Raw genomic sequence first — 25,617 nt, 5'->3', positions numbered from 1 at the left:
CTCCCTCGTACCTACTGTGGCACACAGTTAATGTTGTTATTATGAGTTGATCAGAGTCTCTTCAGAAAACATGAAGCGTTTGATTTCTTAAAATGCTTTTTCTTTGCTGTGATTTTTATATGACTAAAAATGAAGGAGATAAAGGTCTCAGACTGGAGTCACAGTTTTTATATGAAGAGTTGTTCCCTTTTTTATTACAGGACACAAATAACTCACAAACACCTGTTTATTGAAAATTCATCTCAGTTATACATTTTATGAAAAGAATTAAAAAGAACCAACACAGAAAAAATACCAAACATGTGACTAACATGTCCACAAATCACCAGATCAGTGTTCTATAAGATTATTCAAGTTTTTGAGCTCTGAGGGGGAAACAGCATGATATGTTGATGTCAGCTACAGTTCACTGACTCGGACATGGTGGTCTGCAGCACAGGGGCTCCACAGGGTACAGTGCTCTCCCCCTTTGTCTTCACCCTGTACACTTCGGACTACAGTTACGACTCTGGGAGCTGTCACCTCCAGAAGTTCTGCGATGATACAGCCATCATCGGGTGTGTATCTGAGGGGAACGAACAGGAGTACAGGGAGGTCATCACAGAGTTTGTCGACTGGTGTGAGCTCAACCATCTTCAGCTCAACGCCAGCAAGACTAAGGAGGTGGTGATTGACTTCTGCAGGAGGACACCCCGGACTGCACCGGTGAACATCCAGGGATTGGATATTGAGAGGGTGGAGACCTACAAGTACCTGGGAGTTCACCTCAGTAACAAACTGGACTGGTCACACAACACAGACGTCTTGCACCTGCTGAGGAGACTGAGGTCCTCTGGAGTATGCGGGGCTCTGTTACGGACATTTTACGGCACTGTGGTGACGTCTGCACTTTTCTATGCAGTGGTCTGCTGGGGAGGAGGGAGCACAGAGAGGGACAGGAAGAGACTAAACAGACTGGTCAGGAGGGCCGGTTCTGTCCTGGACTGTCCTCTGGACTCCATAGAGGAGGTGGGTGAGAGGAGGATGTTAGCCAAGCTGACATCTATCATGGACAACCCCTCCCACCCCCTGCATGAGACTGTGGGGACCTTAAGCAGCTCCTTCAGCAGCAGACTGAGACACCCACCCTGCGAGAAGGAGCGCTACCGCAGATCCTTCAGCCCATCTGCAGTCAGACTTTATAACATCAGCATCACTGTCTGATCACAATACTCTGTCACTCATCCACCAGTCACTACATGGCAGCTGCTTTGCACTGTTTTTCTATGTATGCATATCTACTGTAACATATTATTAAAGTATACTTTGGTACATGTACTGATGCATTTTTATTACCTCATCCATACCGTGCAATTATGTCTGTGCTAATACCTCTCATGTGCAATTGTTATTTATTCTGCAATATTTCACTTTACTCATCATCAACCATATCACCATGATACACACCGTGTGTGTTTTTGGTGCAGTTTTTTTTGCACAAAAACGTAACCATCCACAATAAGTGAAAGGTGTACATAGTGTATATATTTATGATTATTTTTATATTATTGTATTTTATTGTCTTTTTGTCTTGCCTCTTTTATCCATCACTTGTTTTACCCTGTCCTTTACTTTGAGCTGATCAATAAAGTGTATCTTATCTAATCTTATCTTTAATGATACAGTCTGTATCAAAGAAAGAAAGTCTCAGGACAATTCACTGTTAGAATATACATGATCAAATCTTTATTGTTTGAAATGGTGAAACCATTAACACAAGCAGAAACACGTTCATGTTGAAACAGAGAGAAAAAGAGTTTAAGAGACAGGGGGTCGGACTGAGAGCAGGAGCAGAGGAAAACCAGGAGCAGAGTCCCAGTGAGTCAGATCAGTACTGGGAACACTGGTCTCTCCTCAGAGTCTCTGAGAGAGGAGTCTGGGAGCCCTGGGAGGCCTCACAGGTCACAGAGCCCACCTTCCTCCACTGGTCTGCAGTGAGCCTCAGGGTGCTGCTCCAGCTGTAGCGGCCGTCCTTCTCCAGCACCGCGGGGCTGCTGCTGTCCTCCCAGCTGCTGCTGCTGCCGCCGTCCACCTTCCAGGCCAGACTCCAGTCTGAGGGGAAGCCCTTGTTGGCCAGGCACATGAGCGTGGCCTTCCCCTGCTCCAGCTCCTCACTGGAGGGGGGCAGCACCGTCAGGGTGGGACGGACATCACCTAGGAGACACCATTCAGGTTAGAGGAGAGGGAGCACACAGCTGTCAATCAAACAGCAGACACTTGGACACCTTTACTGTGTGAGAGTTGATTTTGTGCTTTAAGGAGTTTCTGTCAGATGTTTTTTCTGCTCCATCAGTCACTCACTCACACATTGTTTCACTTCCCTTTAAGAAGCCTCTCATGCACATCAGCACAGAGACAATCATCACACAGAATGACCTGAAATACACAGAACTAAGCTTGAATTGAAATATGAAATTTGGCCTGATTTTAAAACTTCTTCTGCATAATTATAACAAGCGTTAACAAACAGTATTATAAACTTTTGAGTCAAAACAGAAGCAAAGTGAAAATATGAAGTAACAATCAAATGACCATCCTAATCAAACAGGTCAATAGATTTTCAAAATGTCAAACAGTTTTTGAAAATATCTGAGATAGTGTTCATTTTTAAATGGAATGATTTATCTTTACATCGTTCATTTACTTCAATCAATGACACTTAATTCATGTCCAAACGGTTATCATTGATTTGTAAAATGAAATGTAATATTGACAAAACATTTGAAAAACAGGTTTTATATTTTCTGCACTTCAAGCTCCAAGTTGAACTTTCAGTCTGACACTAATTTGTAAAGAACTGTTTAGTGAACTGTCCTGAGTGAACCTCCATGGTAAAGGAGGACAAATAAAAACATTCATAGTTAAAGTGTCACATTTAAAAAAGAAATATTTTCTGCATCAAACATGAACAAACTGAATTGAAACATTACTTTACACATTAGATTTAGTATTTGTGCAGAAACTTACTTCCAAACTCCAGTCTGGTTCCTCCACCGAACGTGTACCACAGTGATACAAACTCATTGAGCCGCCGTACAAAAACCTCTCACTGTAGAGAGACACGGCTCTCTGACTTTGACACACTGAACTAAACTTTCAAACTACCAAGATGCAATTTTACAATGAAAGTGAGAAACTATAAATAACCCAGCTTTATATTTTCCATTACAATGATTTTTTGTATTTCTATTGCTGGGCTGAATTTTGTCTATATCCCTGTAAAAACATTCAATTAAAAAGTGAAAGGAAACTTTTGTCCTACAGTTTGAATAGAAAGAAACAATAAAGAAAAGAAGCTCCTGAAATCATTTCAAGTGTAAATATTTGACTTACTTCCAACATGCAGTCTGGTTCCTCCACCGAACGTGTACCACAGTGATACAAACTCATTGAGCCGCCGTACAAAAACCTCTCACTGTAGAGAGACACGGCTCTCTGACTTTGACACAAACAAACTCACCAAAATGAGTCTCTGTGTGCAAGATTTTTACACATTCAATCAAAACTGACAATAATACAATGCTACAAAGTTTAAGACAGCATGTTTTTATTGATCATGTTTTAATGTTGGAACTATTTTGTTTCTGTAGTGTTTAATTTGTTAGAACCAAAGACATTTTTTCTCCATCAATTTGTCCAGAAGCATGAACCTAAAATCAGATTGGATTGGTGTTAAAAGATGTTTAATCAATAGTCAGATTCATTGATTGATCCATTATTAAACAGCATCATCAGGGTAATAAAAGTCCCTGTTGGAGTCGGTCAGAGCATTTCCATAGAGAGCCACTTTGCATCAGCAGCACCATGCTCCAGTGCTCTGGGAGAGTTTATAGTCCTGACAGTTGAACACTGGATGACTGACAGCTGTCCTTCATGACAACAGAAGCCACAGAAATCCTCCTCATCAAAAACATGACTTTGACCTCCGTCCTCATCTGGACTCTCCTCTGCTGCTGCTTCACAGGTAAAGTCCAGAGAATCAAACTCCTCTCCTCTATGAACATCCGTCCCTCTGAAATGAAGCCGACAAAACCATGACGCTGCTTTATGTGTTTGTCTCTGTATCCTCAGAGTCCAGAGGCCAGGTCACAGTGACTCAGCCTGCAGCAGTGAGCTCTGCTCTGGGAGGCTCCGTCACCATCACATGTAGGACCAGTCAGAATGTTTATAATAATAACTACTTATCCTGGTACCAACAGAAAGATGGAGGAACTCCTAAACTGCTCATTTATTCTGCTAGCAGTCGAGCATCAGGGATTCCAGGTCGTTTTACAGGCAGTGGATCAAACTCTGACTTCACTCTGACCATCAGTGGAGTTCAGGCTGAAGATGCAGCAATTTACTACTGTCAGAGTTATCACTACATCAACAGTCAGTGGGTGTTCACACAGTGAAAAAGCGTCATACAAAAACCTCCCTCAGTCAGACTGAACAGAAACTGAACTGACTGCTGCAGCTGGAAGCTACTGCAGAGACTGATACACTTCACTGAGGGCACACACACACACACACACACACACACACACACACACACACACACACACACACACACACACACAAAGAAATTAACCAATATTTGAAAAGATGCTCTTTTATACACCATAAAAACAACACATACACAACATAGACACAATATAATATTCTAAAAGTATTAAACTAAACAACTCTTAACTGATACCTGCCTTTGAAAAGTTCCTCAGGGTCCTCAGTGTCTCACTGGAGTGACTCCTAAAGGTTAAAGGTCCTCATGTCAAAGGCACTGTTACCTTCACTTCTGTGTCGCCACATGTAACTTAGATGTGATTCTCAATTCAAGGGGAGCCAGTGGGAACAAGAAATCTAGACAGGTGTGATGAGGTCGTTTAATGAACTGAAATCATGAGTCATACAACAGCCCTCTCGACCACTTGTTAGTGTTATGGTGAGGCTAAAGAAAGTTACAACAAGTGTGTATATGATGAGCTTCACCTCAGCTTGAGATAAATGGGCCTAAGTTTAAAAACGAATCTCAACAGGACAAAACAGAAGTGAATCAAACATGTCCCCTTCTGCTCAAGAGTCAATGCCTGGTCAGAAGTCACACAGACATTTTTGCACACGTAATTAAGACATGATGAAATAGAAACATCTGAAAACTTTCATATTTAAACTTTTATAAGACAGAAACGTTTCAGCATTTCTTCTCAGAGTAACACAAAGTGAAGATTCTCTTGTACGCTGATGATATCCAGTTATACATCCCAAAACCCCTGATCTATTGTTCAAGTCCATAATGTCACCAGGAATTAAAACCTATTCTCTCTCCTTTATATTATGAAGTGACTTTTTAAATAGATAAAGCTGTCATGGGGAAATCCACACAGAGATAAAAGCCTTTAAAAAAAAGAATATTTTAAGAAGAGATTTGAAAGCAGAGACAGATTTGACAAACCGGATTTCAGCAGGTAGGTCATTCCAGAGTTTAGGAGCTCGGACTGCAGAAGCCCGATTGCCCTTAGTCTTTGATCGTGCTCTGGGTAGAACCATGAAACACCTATGAGCTGATCTGAGGGGGCGCCCAGGCTCATAGTAGGTTAGTAACTCAATGATGTACTTAGGGGCCTGGTCATGTGCAGCTTTCAAAGTCAGTAGTAAAATTTTAAAATCAATATGGAAATGGACAGGAAGCCAATGCAGGGAGGCCAGGATCAGAGTTTTATGATCATGTTTTCTTGAACCAGTGATCAGTCTAGCTGCAGGATTTTGGACCAATTGAAGGCGGTGAACGGAGGTCTGAGATAATCCAGTATAAAGAGCATTACAGAAGTCCAAATGGGACAAAACAAAAGCCTGAACAACCCTGTGTATGTCATTAAAGGATAAAAAGGATTTAATTTTAGAGATGAAAAAAATAACATGCCTTAACAACCATCTCTACCTGAATACCAAAACAGTTTGGAATCAACAACAACACCTAAATTCCTTGCAGTTGGCGTAACGTTTTGTGACATTGGTCAGAGATTGCCAATTATGATGTTTGAAGAATTGGATGTGGCAAACACGATCATTTCTGCTTTGTCGTCACTTAGTTTAAGGAAGTTTTGGGATGTCCAGCAATTGATGTCAGAAAGGCAGGTGGTAAGTTGATTTAGACTGTTGTGATTAGTGGAATGCAAATGTACATATAGCTGGGTGTCATCTGCATAACTGAGGTATTGTACATTATGGTTACTGGTGATTTGACCCAGAGGAAGCATATAAACATATATAATTTATATTTGACTTACACATGCTTTCTAAAGTTTTGTGAGATTATTTTCTACCAACATTGGTTTAACCTAAAGACTAAATTTAGATGCAATTATTGTAACTTCAGTAAAAAGTTAAGAAATAAGATTCTGATATTTTCTTGAAGCATGTTGAGAGACTTCTTCTTTATGTGTAAATAAATTCAAACTCATTCCAAGCCTGACTTCACAACATTAACTAGTTATTGTCTGTGAAGGTTCTCAGTCATCCAGGTCATGGTAATTATAAGCTTAATGCAAAAGGCAACTGGACTTGGTTGAAGCCTTCAAAGAAGTCCGAGTCCATGCTGATGATATCCTGCTTTATATTTCTAATCAATTTTCTGACCTGTTTAAATTTATTCAAAGAATTCATTATTTCTTCTTACAAGTGAAGGACTTACAACATCTGAAGCGTCAACAGCAGACTTCAGTGATGTGACTCGTTGGTTTTCTGTTGTTATGCTTTTATCATTATGAGTAGATTATATACCAAATATGACCAATTTTAATGGTAACAGACAAACATGCAAAACAGAGAGAGACAGCTCAACACAGTGCAGACTGAGAGCAGCAGCAGGGTGAAACCAGAAGCAGAGTCCCTGTTGGAGTCGGTCAGAGCATTTCCATGGAGAGCCACTTTGCATCAGCAGCACCATGCTCCAGTGCTCTGGGAGAGTTTATAGTCCTGACAGTTGAACACTGGATGACTGACAGCTGTCCTTCATGACAACAGAAGCCACAGAAATCCTCCTCATCAAAAACATGACTTTGACCTCCGTCCTCATCTGGACTCTCCTCTGCTGCTGTTTCACAGGTAAAGTCCAGAGAATCAAACTCCTCTCCTCTATGAACATCCGTCCCTCTGAAATGAAGCCGACAAAACCATGACGCTGCTTTATGTGTTTGTCTCTGTATCCTCAGAGTCCAGAGGCCAGGTCACAGTGACTCAGCCTGCAGCAGTGAGCTCTGCTCTGGGAGGCTCCGTCACCATCACATGTAGGACCAGTCAGAATGTTGTTAGTTGGGGCAGCAACCCTACTAACCATGCTTTACACTGGTACCAACAGAAAGATGGAGGAACTCCTAAATTGCTCATATATCGTGCTAGCAGTCGAGCATCAGGGATTCCAGGTCGTTTTACAGGCAGTGGATCAAACTCTGACTTCACTCTGACCATCAGTGGAGTCCAGGCTGAAGATGCAGCAGTTTACTACTGTCAGAGTTATCACAGCATCAATAGTCAAGCTGTGTTCACACAGTGAAAAAGCGTCGTACAAAAACCTCCCTCAGTCAGACTGAACAGAAACTGAACTGACTGCTGCAGCTGGAAGCTACTGCAGAGACTGATACACTTCACTGAGGACACACACACACACACACACACACACTTTCATTAAGCAGAATGAACCCTCCAAGAGTTGCTTTACCTACTCACCAACATGTATTCAAAGTTTCGTAATAAAACTTTCTTGTCTTATAATTATAATCATCTCATCAGGGACGCTGCACTTTGTTGGTTTCTTTCTTAGCTTTTAGAACGAACCTTTGCGGTCACCACAGGTAATTATCCCTCCTCTACCACTAACATTACCTGTGGCGTACCGCAAGGTTCAGTGTTAGGTCCATTTTTTATTCTCGATTTACTTGCTTCCACTCGGCCAAATAATCCAGCGACACACAGATATTCCTTCCACTGAGACCTGGGGACTCTAGAAGCCGAGCTGCTGTCAAAGATTGTCTCAGTGACATCAACTGTTGGATGGCTGAAAAGTTTCTTCAACTTAATAACTCAAGAACAGAAATAAGACTGATCAATCCACATAACTCCACCCATCATATCGAGAGTGGCCTTGGTGCCTTATCTGCCAACGTGAAGCCGACTGCCAGAAATCTTGGTGTAATATTTGACCTTGACCTGACATTTGAAACCCACATAAAGAAAGTCGTACCATCCTGCTTCCACCAATTACGTACCATCTCCAGAACCAAACTAATACTTTCTCAACCGGACCTCTAAGAAGTAATTCAGTCACTCATCTTCTCCAGATTGGACGACTGTAACTCCCTCCTCTCCAGAATCAACCACAAATCACTCTCTCGCCTCCAACTAGTCCAGAATGCAGCAGCTCGGCTTCTTACTGGTTTTAACAGACGGCATCACATGATCCCAGTCCTGGCTTCACTACATTGGCTTCCTGTTACTTTTAGAATTGATTTAAGAATTTACTGATCACTGTTATAGCACATATGGGTCTGGCTCCAAGCTACAATTTTTGACACCCCATGAGCCAGCCCACAGCCTTAGATCCTCAGGTGGGGGCCTTCAGGTCGCTCCAAAGTCGTGGCTTAAAACAAAAGTGATCGTGCTTCTGCCATCACAGCACAATGACTTTGGAACGGACGACAAGCGGAGATAAGACAGAATCAGTGACATCTTTTAAACCGCTTCTTAAAACTCACTTTTACAGACTTGCTGTTATGTGATGTCGTCTTCTTATTTGCTTACAGTTCACTGACTCTGTGTGTTTGCATATGTGTCCTGCCTCTCTGCTCCCAGACGTTAAGAGGCCGCTGTTGATCAGTGGCTGTCCAGGTCTTTCAGAGACACTGACACGCCGGCAGCACAATGATGATGTCACTGATTCTACTTGTGACCACCCTGGGGCTCCTTGTTCAGGGTGAGACTCTCTGCTGAAAACTTTGTTTAAGGATGAAGCCAGGTTCACCTCAATGATGTTCTGCTGTGATGAAAGAACAATGAAACAAGCAGCATCTACTGTCTTATATCTATTCTCCATGTTAAAGAAAGTTCACTTCTTTGTTCAAATGTTAATCGTCTTTCTCCAAACTGGATTTGTCTCAATAACTCTTCTCCTGTTTTTCATGTTTTCCAGGTTCTTCAGGTGATATCATCCTGACTCAGTCTCCTGTAACTCAGTCTGTTGTTCCAGGACAGACTGTTTCTATCAGATGTAAAGCCAGTTCAAGCATCAGTACCAACCTTCACTGGTATCTTCAGAAACCTGGAGAATCTCCCAAACTCTTGATTTATACGGCTACAACTCGTCAGTCTGGAGTTTCAGATCGTTTCAGTGGGAGTGGATCTGGAACTGACTTCACTTTAACCATCAGAGGAGTCCAGACTGAAGACGCAGGAGATTATTACTGTCAGCAGGGTTACAGCTTCCCGCTCACACAGTGATACAACGTCGTACAAAAACCTCCCTCAGGTTAGAGGAACTGATCTGAGTCAACAGCTGCACAGAGACTGAAAGACAACAACAGAACTAAACAAAACTCATTATAAACATGTCATTTAAATAATTTATACTAATAACACTAACTTTATTTCAATCAGGAGAGACTTCATTAAGATTGAACAATTATTTATTTACAAGTTTGGAAAGAATGAAGATGTCGAGAGGCCGAGAGCAGGATAGGATACCCCCCAAACAATAATGTGAAGAAAAGACAGGAGAGCCATACGACCACTCTCAGTGATGCAGGCCTTACCTTACAGGCAGCAACAGGATTCTAACAAGAGTTAAAAGAACATAACACAGTAACATGAATAATTGATTGCCTTATTAAAACAATTAGACATTCACATTCACCTTGATAGCCAGCAATTGACCGTGCATGAGTGAGGTCAGGATAGACCTTTGACCAGCGATTGCTGAATGAGGTACGATGACCTTCACTAGCTTGAAGAGGTCGTGATGACTAAATGTAAAAATGCTATTGATCTTTACAAGAGTGTGGGATTACACATTCCATAAATAATAACCTTAGATTGATGAAGCACTGTGAGAACTTCATACAGAGTAGGATCTGTATTTAACATGAGAACAAGGCAAACAGAATTAGATGACAACCTGTGCTGGATTGTTTAGGGACCAGGCAACTTGAGAAGTGACTGTGTGTTCAGATAAAATGAAGCGAATTTCACACCAGATATATCAGCGAAATAAACTGCGTCATTCTTGGTTCATAACATCCCCTTGTATCTGTAGTCATTGAACTTTTATTTACTCGGCCGTAGTAGATTACTGTTTACTCGAGACACTTGCAGAGATGGAAAAGCAGCCACTAGCTCCGCCTACCCTCTCTGGCAGACCAACCACTGCTGGTTGATGGAAGACGCGTTACAAACACCCAGTCCATAATAATACTATATACTGCGGAAACGAAGGCTTTCATCAGTGGGCCATAGGCTCAAACACATTGTGTTACCTCATTCGGCATTTGCAGACTTAAAGGACATTTATTTACATGAGAATCTTTGAGAATGTTACTTTAACTTAGCTGAATAATACCATCATGATGCAGATTAGTAAAATTAACACGTTAAGTCCATTCTTACATCAAGAGAAGAACAGCTTTTAAGGTGCTTGTTTGTTGAAGAGGTCGGATCCATCATTCTGATGCCTTTGAGAAAGTTGGAAATCTAAGCACTGAACGGCTTGGGCGACATGGTCATCAGAGATGTCTCATATTCTAGATGAATTGTTTGCTTACTGACATGCATGTTGATAGCGATAAATGAGAGCTCAATCTGAAGCGAATTGTCAGATGATCACAGATGGGAGCTGGATGCAATAGGCGGATTGCGATCTGCTGCTTTTGCATTCGCACAGAGTGCATTCCTGCAGACGAACCTGCTGATAGGTGATCCCAGTAAAGTTAATCGTTCCAGTACTCGTGGGAGGGTCACATCTAACCTGATTAGTATAAAAACAGTTCCTGTCCCTCCAGCTCTTCCCCCTGTCGACCTCAGTTGTGCTTTACTTAACATTAGGTCACTCTCCAGCAAGACATTTTATATTAATGATTTTATTACTCACTATGGTTTGCATTTATTTTTCCTCACTGAGTGTTGGCTTTCCTCCACTGCCAGTGCTGTTCTTATTGAGGCGTCTCCCCCTGACTATAGCTTCTTATTCTCCGCTAGGAAAGACAAAACGGGTGGGGGAATTGCGGTTATCTTCTCTAATCAACTTCCCTGTACAGTATGTTCACTCGGTGACTTCACATCTTTTGAGTACCTGGCCATGCTTATTGGAAACCGCCAACATATCCTGGCATAACTCATTTATAGACCACCCAGGTTTAATCCCATTTTTTTAACAGAGTTCTCTGAATTTTTATCTACCGCTTTGATTAAATATGACAAAATAGTTCGGCTCGGTGACCTGAATTTTCACATTAATGATGTTTTGGATTCCAAAGCAACCGAATTTCTGGATCTTCTTTTTAGTCTCAACTTCATCCAACATGTCACTGGCCCCACTCATAATCTCGGTAATACTTTGGATCTAGTCTGTACAAAGGATATTACTGCTGGCCTCCCTTCTATTCTTCAGGTCCCGGTCTCGGATCACTCTTGTGTCTTTTTTAACCTTCTCACGCATGCACAGACTATTCGCTCTGAATCTAACACTCATTTTTTTCGTTTTATTAACAACCATGTTAAGTCCCTTCTAGCTGATCATTTGCCCGATAAACTTGAGTCATTTTCCAACACGTCTATGTCTGTCAACAACCTTACAGATGGCCTAAACAGTGCACTGTCAGAATCGCTCGAGTCCTTTGCTCCTCTTAGAACTAGTAGAGGCACTCGAATTAAATCTGTACCTTGGTTCTCCGACCTCACTCGCTCTTTAAAACGGGCTTGTCGTAAACTTGAAGACAGATGGCGCACCCGTAAATCTGAGTCCTCACGCCTCGCCTGGACTCTTAGCTTTAAACATTATAAACATGCACTTTCTGCTGCCAGATCTTCTTATTTCTCCAATTTGATCGAAACCAATAAGAACAATCATCGGGTCCTGTTTAATACTGTGGCCAGGCTTACACACTCTTCACCGGTTCTGAGCTCTTCTTTCACAGCTAATGATTTTCTAGAGTTTTTCACTGATAAAATCTCCCAAATAAGGAACAATATCATTAGCCAGCAGCTCTCTAGCACCATGTCCAGCCAGTGCTCTGTGTCCTGGTCCACGAGTTCACTCTCTCAGTTCAAACCCATTTCTGCTGAGGCCTTGGCCTCAATGGTTGCCGCCTCAAAGCCAACAACGTGTTCACTAGATCCCATCCCTTCTGACCTCCTTAAGGAACTCTTTCCTATTCTGAATGCCCCCATACGTGCCATCTTGAACACTTCCCTCTCTGAGGGGTGTGTCCCCTTAACCTATAAATCTGCTATCATTAAACCACTCCTCAAGAAACCCAATAGCGATCCACTGGTTCTTGCCAATTATCGACCTGTCTCCACTCTCCCTTTCTTATCTAAAATACTTGAGAGAATTGTTGCTGATCAACTGACTGTCCACCTTTCTGCCAATAATCTCTTTGACAATTTTCAGTCTGGTTTCCGCTCCTGCCACTCTACTGAGACTGCCCTAACTAGAGTAGTTAATGACCTACTTGTCACTGCTGACTCTGGATCAGCCTCCTTACTTTTAATTCTTGATTTAAGTTCGGCCTTCGATACCGTAGATCATTGTGTGCTTCTACACCGACTGGAGCATTACGTTGGTATTCACGGGCTGGCGCTCTCATGGTTCCAGTCCTACTTATCTAGTAGAACCCAATGTGTTAGTTTCAATAACTCTTTGTCAGAATGCTCTACGGTTACCGCTGGTGTGCCCCAGGGGTCTGTCCTGGGGCCTCTGCTGTTTTGTATTTACATGCTCCCTCTGGGTAGGATAATTGCCGAATATGGTATACAGTTCCATTTCTATGCTGATGACACACAGCTATACATCCCACTACAGCCTAATGACCCCTCTCAAATACAAAATCTGGAAACATGTGTAAGCCGAATCAAGATCCGGATGAGTCAAAACTTTCTCATGCTTAATACTGCAAAGACTGATTTGCTGGTGATTAAGCCTAATAACTATAAGTACTTCTCTGAGAGTCTTTGTCTTAATATTGATGGTTGTTCAATCTCTGAAAGCATCTCTGGTTGCAGGGGATACTTTTTATTTGGCAGCATGAGGAGTGAGATTTAAAGCTGTCAGGGATTTGGCAGGAAACTGTTTTATCTGCAGTTTTTCAGCCAGGAGGGTCAGCTGTAAAAACACAGACCGGAAGGAAGAACTCTTCTTCTGTCGCAGCGTGCTTCTGAGAAACATCTCTGCTCAGAGCCGCGTGAGGCGGCCGTGTTTCCAATCGTTCCCTTTCAATACCTGATCGGCTGTTTGCAGACAGATGTTGGACTGAAGTCTGAGCAGATGGAGTTTGCAGAAGCTGTGGTTTGCAGGGAAAAGTAAAATGATCGTTCACGACGACAACGTTCTGAGCTGGATGAAAGAGAAGGAACAGAAGCGAGCTGTGTTAATAGATGAGGAGCGTCTTTAGTCCATCACAGAGATTTAGGCTTCAGGCAAATGAGATTCTGTGATCAGATCTGTAAGAGCGACTGTCCAAACACTGATTAGGAAGTAATCAGATAAGGCTGCTGTCCGCGCACACACATTAGGTTCTGTTCTGGTTTCTGTCAGCACGTCGTGTTGGGATCCAAGAGAAGCTGGCTGCACCCCAAACATGAGACAGATAAGAGGGGGGTGTCTGCCCCCTCTCAGGTCAGGGATTAAGGGCAGCAGGGATTATCTGCTCTCAGAGACGCCCCGCTGAACCTCCACAGATACACGACAACACCAGGGAGCAGGTCCAAAGACACACTCACCTGTGACACGTTCACAGGTGTGACTCACAGAGTGGCCTTTTCAAACATGTCATGTCACTGAAGCTCAGAGCACTGGCTCATTGCTTCTCATTATTGACCTTTCATCAGTTTATTATCCAGTTAGCCAGAGACTTCTTTTTGCTGTTCAGAGACCTGATTTATCCTCCTGTTGGAGTCCACACAGGTGGAGAGGCACACGTCTGCATCTCTGCTGAGATAGTCACCTGTGATTCGTCCGCTCAGTAGCTTTGAAGCTGCTGGCCTCCATCGAAGCTCCACGCTGACACAAGAAGATTGAAATGAATCTGCCGGCTGTAGATTGGAGCACGTGCTGATGCCCCGCTCTAAGGCTGTGTGAGGCCCGTCTGAAGCTAGTGTGCTATGGATCAGTCTTTAGGTGCTGTTATTGCCAAGAAGACACAGTCCTGTATCGATTGCATTGAGTTTATTAACACGTCAGGGTCAGAGGTCAAGGCTTTGCTCATGTTTTCACCGAGTCACAGATATCGGAGACGCCAGGACGTCCTGATAACTCAGGATGACAGCGTGCAGTGAAGAAGGAGCGGTGTTCATCTGGAGCTGATGGACCTCAGGACACTGCTCAGAGGGTCATGACATCACACACTCGCAGCTCCGTGTGTTTAAAGCCTCCTCTTAGCATTAGCATTAGCATTAGCATTTGTGAAATTCCTTCACACGGCAGCCGGCATCATGTGCTGCTGTTTGGCTGGAGAGGAGGGGAGGAAGCATTATATCACTGATGCACACACACACACACACACACACACACACACACACACACACACACACATTAGAAACCTAGGTGTTATTTTTGATCCAACCCTGACTTTCCAGACTCACATCAAGGAAATCACCAGGAAGGCTTTCTTTCACCTGCGTAACATTGCTAAAATCCGCCCTGCTCTGTCCCGGCGTAGCGCCGAGGTGGTTCTCCTTGCCCTTGTGTCTTCCCGTTTAGATTACTGTAATGTCCTTTTTTCTGGCCTCCCCATCTGTACTACTAGGAGCCTTCAGCTTGTGCAAAATTCAGCCGCCAGACTTTTAACAAAAACAAGTAGGTTCTGTCACATAACTCCTGTCCTGGCATCATTACATTGGCTGCCCATTCAGGCTAGAGCCGATTTTAAAGTTCTTCTCTTAACTTATAAGGCATTAAATGGACTTGCACCATCTTATTTAACTGATCTACTTTCTCCCTATGTTCCGCCACGTCCTCTTCGTTCTCTTAGTTCGAACCTCCTTGTCATCCCACCAATCAATAAAAAGTCAGCTGGTGGCAGGGCCTTCTCCTACCGTGCTCCTTTTCTATGGAATGGCCTCCCACTAGGTATCAAAGAAGCTACATCCACTCCAACTTTTAAGTCCCGTCTTAAAACATACCTCTTTACTCAATATTTTGGTTTAAACTAATTCTTAACTGTTTTATCATATTCCTGTGGTGTTTTAATATTGTTTTATTGTTTGTTATTATTGTACTTGATTTTATTGTAAAGTGTATTGAGACCATGTACCATGGTGATTTTGCACTTTAAATAATAAATTGATTGATTGATTGATTGATTGATTCCCAGTCAGACAGGGGAACGCTGTGCGATGACACCCTAAATGAGCACCTCTGACTAAAACTGTGATAAATACACGCCCGAATGCATGAAATGAGTTTTTAATACTGAGCCAGGTGATACGACTGTTGATGGAACTTTTAAAGAGATAGGCCACAGGAAATAACCGCGTCAATTTAATGCTGTGAAATTTAGTGCCTGAAACTTGCGCTGAGCGGCTGGAGCTCTTGTGACCGGGATTAACCTCGCAGGCGGAGGACGTGTGGATCCGATGCACGCCACACTCGCGCCTGCCCAGCCTCACTGTCACATTGGCGTTAACTGGAGACTTATAATTAAACCACGGCGACCCCCACGAGTTTATTTCACCTACTAAATAATGAATCCTGTAATTAAATAATGACGAGAAAGCTGATAGAAAGTGTCGCTGCATGCAACACTGAATGAGGCAGATAAAGAGAAAAACGATAGAATGATTAACCGATTATTTTTCCTGAAGCACAAAGTCCCTGAATTATTATAAGGGAACCAGTCAATGGCAAAAACATACATAAATACATATATTGTTACCTTTCTGGATGTGAGCGATCATAACACATCAGATGAGAAGGTTAGCAGGACGTTTCCTGTTACCTGAGTAAAGCAGAATCTGCTGCCAACAAACTTGCCCACCTGTGAGAGGCTGAAGCGACAGAAGCCAGTGTTGCTCGTGCTGTATGGCGTGGCTGTGAAACGGACGTGAAGGCATGCTGCGGCCGGCCTGCAGCCATGAAGACGCTGAAGATGACACAGATATTATAGTGACAGATGCTTGCCACAGATGAATTACCAGTCACAGCATTATTTGTGATCGGGCGTTTTCTGCAGCGCAGAGTCGTGGAATACACATGAGGTTGAGAGCAAACATAGGCTAGCCTACTACCGCTTCCGACATGAACTGAAAAGGTGAGCGTTCGCAATGATCACGCTGAAACGACAAACTGTCTGCGGAAGAGAGGAGAACAGATTTAAAATTTGACAGCATGGGGATGATTGGTCGACAGACGTTGAGACTGAATCTGGTTGGTTTAGTACTTTAATAGTATACGCCCATAATCAGCTGATCACCAGACAGGAAGGACAAGAGAGAGAGAATGTGACGTGAATGAATGATGCTAATGAATGTATGAGTAGGAACAGTCTTCCTGGTTGAACTTACGCGCAGCTACATTAAAACATGTTTATACTGTTTTGACCAATTCTCTCTCTGATAAATCTATCATCATCAGTTTTATGTAAACTCTTTCAACAAGCAGGTTAATACAGATGATCATATATAATTTCACTTAATAATGTTTTCTAAAGTTTTGTAAGATTATTTCTCTAATTAATCTGAATCTATCAACATTTTTTGAACATGATGATTAAATTAATATTCAATTTAAATAATTTAAAGAGTTAAGAAATAAGATTGTGATATTTTCTTGAAGCATGTTGAGAGTCTTCTTCTTTATGTAAATAAATTCAAACTCATTCCAAGTCTGACTTCACAACATGAACTAGTTATTCTTTGAATCACACACAGGGACACTGTGTTTTTATTCTTTTATCTTTCTGTGATTAAACTCTCTTTATTCAAATATTCATCACACTTAAATGTCATATATCAGTCATTTTGTATCACTTGATGCTGATGATATCCTGCTTTATATTTCTAATCAATTTTCTGACCTGTTTAAATTTATTCAAAGAATTAATTATTTCTTCTTACAAGTTAAGGACTTACAACATCTGAAGCATCAACAGCAGACTTCAGTGATGTGACTCATTGGTTTTCTGTTGCTATGCTTTTATCATTATGAGTAGATTATATACCAAATATGACCAATTTTAATGGTAACAGACAAACATGCAAAACAGAGACAGACAGCTCAACACAGTGCAGACTGAGAGCAGCAGCAGGGTGAAACCAGAAGCAGAGTCCCTGTTGGAGTTGGTCAGAGCATTTCCATAGAGAGCCACTTTGCATCAGCAGCACCATGCTCCAGTGCTCTGGGAGAGTTTATAGTCCTGACAGTTGAACACTGGATGACTGACAGCTGTCCTTCATGACAACAGAAGCCACAGAAATCCTCCTCATCAAAAACATGACTTTGACCTCCGTCCTCATCTGGACTCTCCTCTGCTGCTGCTTCACAGGTAAAGTCCAGAGAATCAAACTCCTCTCCTCTATGAACATCCGTCCCTCTGAAATGAAGCCGACAAAACCATGACGCTGCTTTATGTGTTTGTCTCTGTATCCTCAGAGTCCAGAGGCCAGGTCACAGTGACTCAGCCTGCAGCAGTGAGCTCTGCTGTGGGAGGCTATGTCAGGATCACATGTAGGACCAGTCAGGATGTTTATTATAGTGACCCATACCACCTTTTAGCCTGGTACCAACAGAAAGATGGAGGAACTCCTAAACTGCTCATTTACTTTGCTAGCACTCGACAATCAGGGATTCCAGGTCGTTTTACAGGCAGTGGATCAAACTCTGACTTCACTCTGACCATCAGTGGAGTCCAGCCTGAAGATGCAGCAGTTTACTATTGTCAGAGTGCACACTACATCAATAGTAAGGATGTGTACACACAGTGAAAAAGCGTCGTACAAAAACCTCCCTCAGTCAGACTGGACAGAAACTGAACTGACTGCTGCAGCTGGAAGCTACTGCAGAGACTGATACACTTCACTGAGGACACACACACAGACACACACACACACACATGCACACACACATTTTCATCAAGCAGAATGAACCTTCCGACAGTTTTGCTTTAACCATTCACCAACATGTATCCAAAGAAGTTTAATGAATTAATTTTCTTGGCACACAATTAACCCTTCACTGAGCCCAACGGCAACCATCCCCCCCTCCAAATCTGCTTTTTAACAATTTGATAATTGAACTTCTTTGGATTCATGTTTTAGGGTGGTTTAAGGATCCACTTTTAAGATGTTCATTCTGCTTCAGTAGCTTCCAGCTGTAGCAGTCAGTTCAGTTTCTGTTCAGTCTGACTGAGGGAGGTTTTTGTACGACGCTTTTTCACCGTGTGAGCAACAATTGACTGTTGATGACGTGTGAACTCTGACAGTAGTAAACTGCTGCATCTTCAGCCTGGACTCCACTGATGGTCAGAGTGAAGTCAGAGTTTGATCCACTGCCTGTAAAACGACCTGGAATCCCTGATTCTCGAGTGCTAGCAATATAAATGAGCACTTTAGGAGTTTCTCCATTTATTTGTTTGTACCAGGCTAAGTTGTTAGAGCTATAAACATCCTGACTGGTCCTACATGTGATGGTGACGGAGCCTCCCAGAGCAGAGCTCACTGCTGCAGGCTGAGTCACTGTGACCTGGCCTCTGGACTCTGAGGATACAGAGACAAACACATAAAGCAGCGTCATGGTTTTGTCGGCTTCATTTCAGAGGGACGGATGTTCATAGAGGAGAGGAGTTTGATTCTCTGGACTTTACCTGTGAAGCAGCAGCAGAGGAGAGTCCAGATGAGGACGGAGGTCAAAGTCATGTTTTTGATGAGGAGGATTTCTGTGGCTTCTGTTGTCATGAAGGACAGCTGTCAGTCATCCAGTGTTCAACTGTCAGGACTATAAAGTCTCCCAGAGCACTGGAGCATGGTGCTGCTGATGCAAAGTGGCTCTCTATGGAAATGCTCTGACCGACTCCAACAGGGACTTTTATTACCCTGATGATGCTGTTTAATAATGGATCAATCAATGAATCTGTCTATTGATGAGACACCTTTTAGTTCCACATATTTATAATTAGGGTTCATTCTTCCAGATAAATTCTTCTGTATTATTGAATTTGAATTCTGATTTGTTTTAATATATATGCATTTTTTAATTGATAGATTTAAAATAAAAACATACTTTCTAGAAAGCTGTGGCTCTTTGCTTGTGTCACCTTTTTAAGGTTTCTTTTTGTGAACAATTGTTTTTTATTGAAGAAAAGTTAACAAGCATGTCACATTACATCTGTATTTTCATCCCTCCTCCTCACCCCCATCCCCCTGCCATCCCACCTTGCCACCCTGTACCCCCTCCTGATCTTGGTTCAGAGCTAGCCATTCAATACATACATATATTCAAGTATTATCTTTTAAGTAGTTCTGAAAGTACAGAGGAAGCCCCTTTCCACATATCCAACGTAGTGGCGTTGGCCTTGTTCACCCGTACTGTAGACAGTTCCAACCACTTTCTGCTGTACAATTTGTGCGGTGGCAGCCAGCGTTGTACTACAAGTTTTTTGGCAGCAGTTAGTCCAGCCAGCCATAACTTGCGCTGCTTCCCACTGAGTTCCATGAGTGAATCATCATTGAGTAAAAGAGGGATTGGTTCATGAGGTATAGTATTGCCAATTATATCCCCTAGCGTGTTTACCCCTTTTGAGGACCATGTTGCTGATTCAAATGGTTTATTCCCTGACATAATGTTGTTATTCCTCCACAAGGGGGTGTTAATGTCCCATTTCCAGCTGTCGCCTAAATATTTTACCACCTTTCCAAAATTCCTGATTGTGTTTGAGATAATAGGTCCAAAACGTAGCATGCACTGCTTATCCTTTATACCAGAGAATAACACCTCTTCAAGTTTATATGGAGATACTATTGTAACTTCAATGGCTCTCCAGGCAGCTGAGAAAGAGTGGTCGAACCATAACCAGAGTGGTCGTAACTGGAAAGACTGGTGATACAACAAGAAGTTCGGCAAGGCAAGCCCCCCCCTGCATTTTGGTCTCTGTAGGGTAGACAGCGGGATTTTATGATGGTGCCATTCCAAATATATTTACGTAATATTGTGTCAACCCTTTTCCAGTATCCCACTGGAGGGGGGAGCGGAATCATCATGCTCACAAAATTAATACGTGGCAGTATATTCATTTTAATGGAAGCGGCTCTAGTTTGTAAAGACGCAGGTAATTTTGACCATACAGCGATATCTCTTTCAAAGTCTTTTAGAATCTTTTCATAATTGCATTTTGCTATTTTGTGAAGGGAAGAGTGAATCTGAATGCCAAGATACGTGATCTCTGTTTTCACGGGGATGTTGTGGGGTAACGATGCCTTTTTCTCTGCTTCATTTAATGGCATCAGCGCTGATTTCATCCAGTTGATCTTGTAGCCGGACAATGTCTTAAAGTCCTCAAAGGCAGTCAGTAAGGATGCTATCGAATTTTCCATATCTGTTAAGTAGATAAGCACGTCGTCCGTAAAGGCTGATATGGTATGTGACGATGACTTAATCTGAATGGGGGCAACGATTTGGTTTTGCCTCAGATGTTGGGCTAGTGGTTCTAGTGAGAGGATGAAAAGGCTCGGTGAGAGACCACACCCCTGCCGGGTCCCGCGAAAGATGGGGAAGGGGCTAGAATGTATACCATTGTTAGAGACCATGGCAGTGGGGTTTGCATATAGAACACGTATCATATCAATAAAGTTTTTGCCCAATTTAAACCTCTCAAGAACCGCCCACAGGTACTGCCATTCAAGCCTGTCAAAGGCCTTCTCGGCGTCGAGTGACAGGATAGCACATGGGGTCATCTAGCTGTTGAGTTTCGTTTATTATATGTATTAGTCGCCGGATGTTGTCGGCCGCAACGCGTTCTTTCATAAAACCAGTCTGATCTCTGTGTATCAGTTTGCCCATGTATCTCTCTAAGCGTACTGCCAGTACTTTAGAATAAAGCTTCTTATCTGAATCAATTAAAAATACGGGGCTAAAGTTGGCACAGTCGGTGTGATCCTTTCCCTTTTTGGGGATCAGAGAAATAAGGGCAGTGTTAGTGTGTTCATGAAAAAAAACCTTTTTTGATAGCAGATCAGATTGAATTGAGTAAAACTGGTCCCAGGAGATCCCAGAAATGTAACAATAGCTCTGGTGGAATGCCATCTGGGCCTGGTGATTTGCCTTTGGTAGTTAGCTTTAATGCTGCCTCCAGTTCTATTAAGGATATGGGGCGACCCAGCTCATCTAGGGATGGCAAATCCAGGTTATTTAAGAAATTGTTACATTTCTCCGGGTCATGGTCAAGAGTTGACGTGTATAAGTCTTGGTAGAAAGAGTGAAATGTTATGTTTATCTCCTCTGGCTTATAGACAAGTCCTTTAGTGGGCGATCTGATCATATCTATTGTCGCTTGAGATTCGCTGTGTTTTAATTTAAGTGCAAGTAACTTGCTTGGTTTGCTTCCAATAAGGTAATAATTCTGTCTGACTCAATGCATGATGAATTCTGCTCGTCTCCTGAAAAGATCATTAAGCTCCACCCTGGCCGCTTTTAACTCCTTGTTCACTGACTCTGAGTATTTGTTCTTTAATATCTGCTCTAATGACTGGCATTTTCCTTCCAGCTCACATATTCTACGATTCCTTGCCTTTTTAAGGTGAGATGTATAGGAGGATCCCTGACAAACCCCTTGGTGGCCATCCAAGTAAAGGTGGCGTCCTCCACAGAGTTTCTATTGTTTTCTATGAATTCGGTGACTTTTTCCCTAAACTGTGCTACAAATACTTGTTCCTGTAAGAGTGTTGTGTTAATACGCCATCTAGGAGTCCTGTTAATTTTATAGCTTGGACCTATCTCCATTATTTATGGGTTATGGTTGGATAATGTCGCTGGCATCGAATTTATAGGACCTGCACATTCCTTTAAACTACGAGAGCGCAGAAAGTGGTTTATTCTCGAGTGGGTTTTATGGTAAGCAGAGAAGCATGCAAAGTCCTTAATGCCAGGGTTTTGAACGCGCCATATATCAAGCAGGTTTAGGTTTTTGATCATCATATTCAGAGCATCTGATGCTGTTGTGCATGGGAGACTGATATGTTGGACCTGTCTGAACTGGGGTCGCAGACCGCATTCATGTCCCCTCCTACAATCAGCTCATATTCAGACAGAGATAGCAGTTCCTTGGTCACCTCAGGAAAAAAGTTGGAATCAAAGACTGCAGGTGCATAAATCGACACGAAGGCTACTTTCTAACCATATATGGATATATGGATGGACATGTATGCTAAGCGGCCTGATGACCCATTACCCGTCTTCTTAACCTCTAGGGCCAAACTCCTTCTGATCAAGATAACAGTCCCTCTAGAGTTGGAGCTACTACTAGCTGAGGTTGCTAATCTGTACATTCTGTCCTGAAAACGAGAAACATCTTCTTCTTGCAAATGAGTTTCTTGTATGAATGCGATGTCTACCTCCCTACTTCCATCACTCTACTTAACAAACAGCCTGCACTAACATAATGTTTTAGTAGGAGGGTTGTTCCACTCTTGCATACATTTCAACATGAAATTGCGTTCTTTATCTTATCTTATTAAAGTTTATCTTATCTTATCTTATTCTTACGACGCAGTAAATCTAGGCACTTAACTCTTTTAATTTTAGCATTCAGCCCCCGAACATTATGGCAAAAAATGGATAGCTTAACCATTATCGAAGGTGGTCCATGTTACTTTGAGTGTGACTGAAAAAGGTCCATCTCTGGCATAAACGGCCCAACCAAGATCCCCCCCCTCTACCCTAATATCTACTATTGCGTATACACAGATGAACATTTGGCAACAGCCGATAACTTTGTCTCTCAACTTTCTATTTAGCCGGCTTAACAGTACCTCAGGGCGGCTTCCTCCAGTCAGTGAACATATAGCACAAATCTTCCTTTCTCAAAGTGTCCAGACAAATACCTTATAGTCCAGAGCAGTTCGTCAGATCTGTGCTCAGTGCCTGTCACTGCGGTCCGCTGCCTCGTTCTGATCCATGTCCTCCATCTCTCGCTGAGTTGTGTCCCCCGAGGCCAGTGAGAAGAGCGAGCGGTGTGTTGCATATGTTGACTTATCGTCGGCCTCTCTCAGAAACTGCTCGGCTTCTCGTGCTGAGGTGAATGTGCGCTGTTCACCGTTAAGCGTCACCCTCAGAGTGGCCAGGTAGATAAGGAAAGCCGGGGTGCCTCTCTCATATAGCTCATTCATCACGTCTGCAAAAGCTTTCCTCCTTTCATTCGTGTAGGCGCTGTAATCCACCTAGAACCGAATAGTCTTCACTGTATCTTGTATGGGTGCCTTCTTCCTCGCCTCACGGGCACCTTGTAGAATGGCGTTACGATGTTGGTATCTGAGCACCTTGAAGATCATGGTGGATTGGCCGTCCTTCTTGGGGTTGTAGATCCTGCGAGCGCGTTCTATTTGGATCTTTGAGGTGCCGAGTGATGGGATCCACTTTGGTAGCATGTCTTGCAAAAAGGCGATGGCATCGCCCCCTTCTCTGTTAGCATTGATCCCCATGATTCTCACATTGTTCCTCTGTTCTTGGTCTTCCAGGGCTGCCACCTTTAGCCTCATCTTTTCCATTTCAGACGTGTTGCTAGTCGCTTCCCGTTTCAGGGCTCTTGTCTCGGCTTGGACGCGGTCCACCCTTGCTGTCAGTCCCTTGACCGTTTCCATATGAGCGTTCATATTTTTCTGTAGGTTGTCCACAGAGGTTTTCATCTCCTCAATGGCAACTTGAACGGCCCGTGTGACTACCGCCGCTAGATCCTCTTGCTGCCTCACTAGCGCTAGCTCGATGGCTATGTTAACGTCATTAGCCCCCGCGGTGACATTCTCCAACGATTTGCGCTTGGCCGGTAGGTTTTTTGCCGGTGAGGCACCGTGTTTCCTATTCAGTGACATTGTAACTGATTTTACTGACTTGCGGAATAAAGGTGTTTATTTGTCAACCTGACTAAATTGCCAAATTGAGGGATAGTTGGCGGGAGCTTCAGAGTCCTCCGACCATTGCGCTTGCAGGTCACTTCCGCTCCCCCCTTTTTAAGGTTTCTAAAAGAAAAACAAATATGGGTGATTTTGTTTTAGCCAAAGTCAGAGAGACCAGTGTTCCCAGTACTGAGCTGACTCACTTCCTTCTCCTCAGCCTGCACTCAGTCAAACAATATCTTTCTGTCTGTTTAACGTGACATCATTCAACTTTACAAAGCATTTTAATGGTTGTATTAACGGTTCTGCTTTTAACGCTGTAAGACAATAAAAATGTTTCAAAAGTTTCATTACTACAACAGTTTTCTTTTACAGTCTCTCTCATTATCAGTGGTATCATGAAGCTGGCACACACAGAGTTTGAATGAAGGATGAATGAGGGCCCGACTTTAGGTTGTTTGAAACATAACTTGGAGAATCGTCAGCATACGATGACACCACATTGTACCCATCTGATTTTTACATGGCACTTCAGTGTGACACGTGTGTTAAAGAACAGCAAAAGAAAATGTAATGTAATACACACTCCACGGGTCACTGGTATTTGAGATATAAGATTATTTAAACATGTTTTTATGTCATAAAGGGTTTTGTCCATTTATGGGAAAAAGACATTATTCTCTGTTACAGCTGTTAAAACAAATGGAGGGGTGAATTTACTGATAAGTGTTTCAACGTGGTTTGACCTTTTTAAGGAACATTCCTCAGGTGACCTTTGTCTCTGAGATAAATATTGTTAAAGTTTTATTTCCATCAATACAATGAACATAATCTGGCAATAAATCTACAAACAATTTCAGGTTTGACATGAACATAACCGAAAATATTGCATGAATATGATTTATTATTTTATAAATCAACATAAAGGGACAATGAATGTTTGCAAATTATGACAAATTAAAAATATAGGCTATGATTAATGTCGTCTATTATTACATTATGAGTAAATAGTCACACACGTGGAGAGGATTTGGCAACACGTGGGGTAGCCATCAAACATCCACCATGCGATCCAGTCCTCTCCACGTGTGTGACTATTTACTCAGGTCATACCCACAGCCAATCCCCCCTCTCGCTTCTCGCCCCAGACCGTCATTCCACACATCTGCTGTCTCTCTCCTTCTCCCTACCCTCCATCCGCCATAAACAGTCATACGCCCTCTGCTGTCACTGACTCCACCTATCGGAAAGATCATAAAACTGCACTCTCTATTCCCGTTCATATCACCAGTAGACAGC

The 25,617-nt window shown here is 42.6% G+C and overlaps 1 gene segment (V, D, J or C); it reads right to left on the bottom strand.

The window, feature by feature from the left end:
• Positions 1-1,817: 1,817 nt before the first annotated feature.
• Positions 1,818-19,131, bottom strand: LOC138608424 (Ig kappa chain V-III region MOPC 63-like). The segment is given in 4 exon segments: positions 1,818-2,193; positions 3,007-3,052; positions 18,674-18,972; positions 19,080-19,131. Coding segments are annotated over 4 exon segments (723 nt in total).
• Between the last annotated feature and the right edge of the window lie 6,486 nt (positions 19,132-25,617).

The sequence above is a fragment of the Semicossyphus pulcher genome, unplaced genomic scaffold, assembly GCF_022749685.1.
Source record: "Semicossyphus pulcher isolate SPU_LCO1_2020_fin unplaced genomic scaffold, fSemPul1.0.p SCAF_5, whole genome shotgun sequence".
Classification (NCBI taxonomy): Eukaryota; Metazoa; Chordata; class Actinopteri; order Labriformes; family Labridae; genus Semicossyphus; species Semicossyphus pulcher.
Note: the sequence above shows the minus strand (reverse complement) of the source record. Positions and strands in the feature narration are given on the sequence as shown.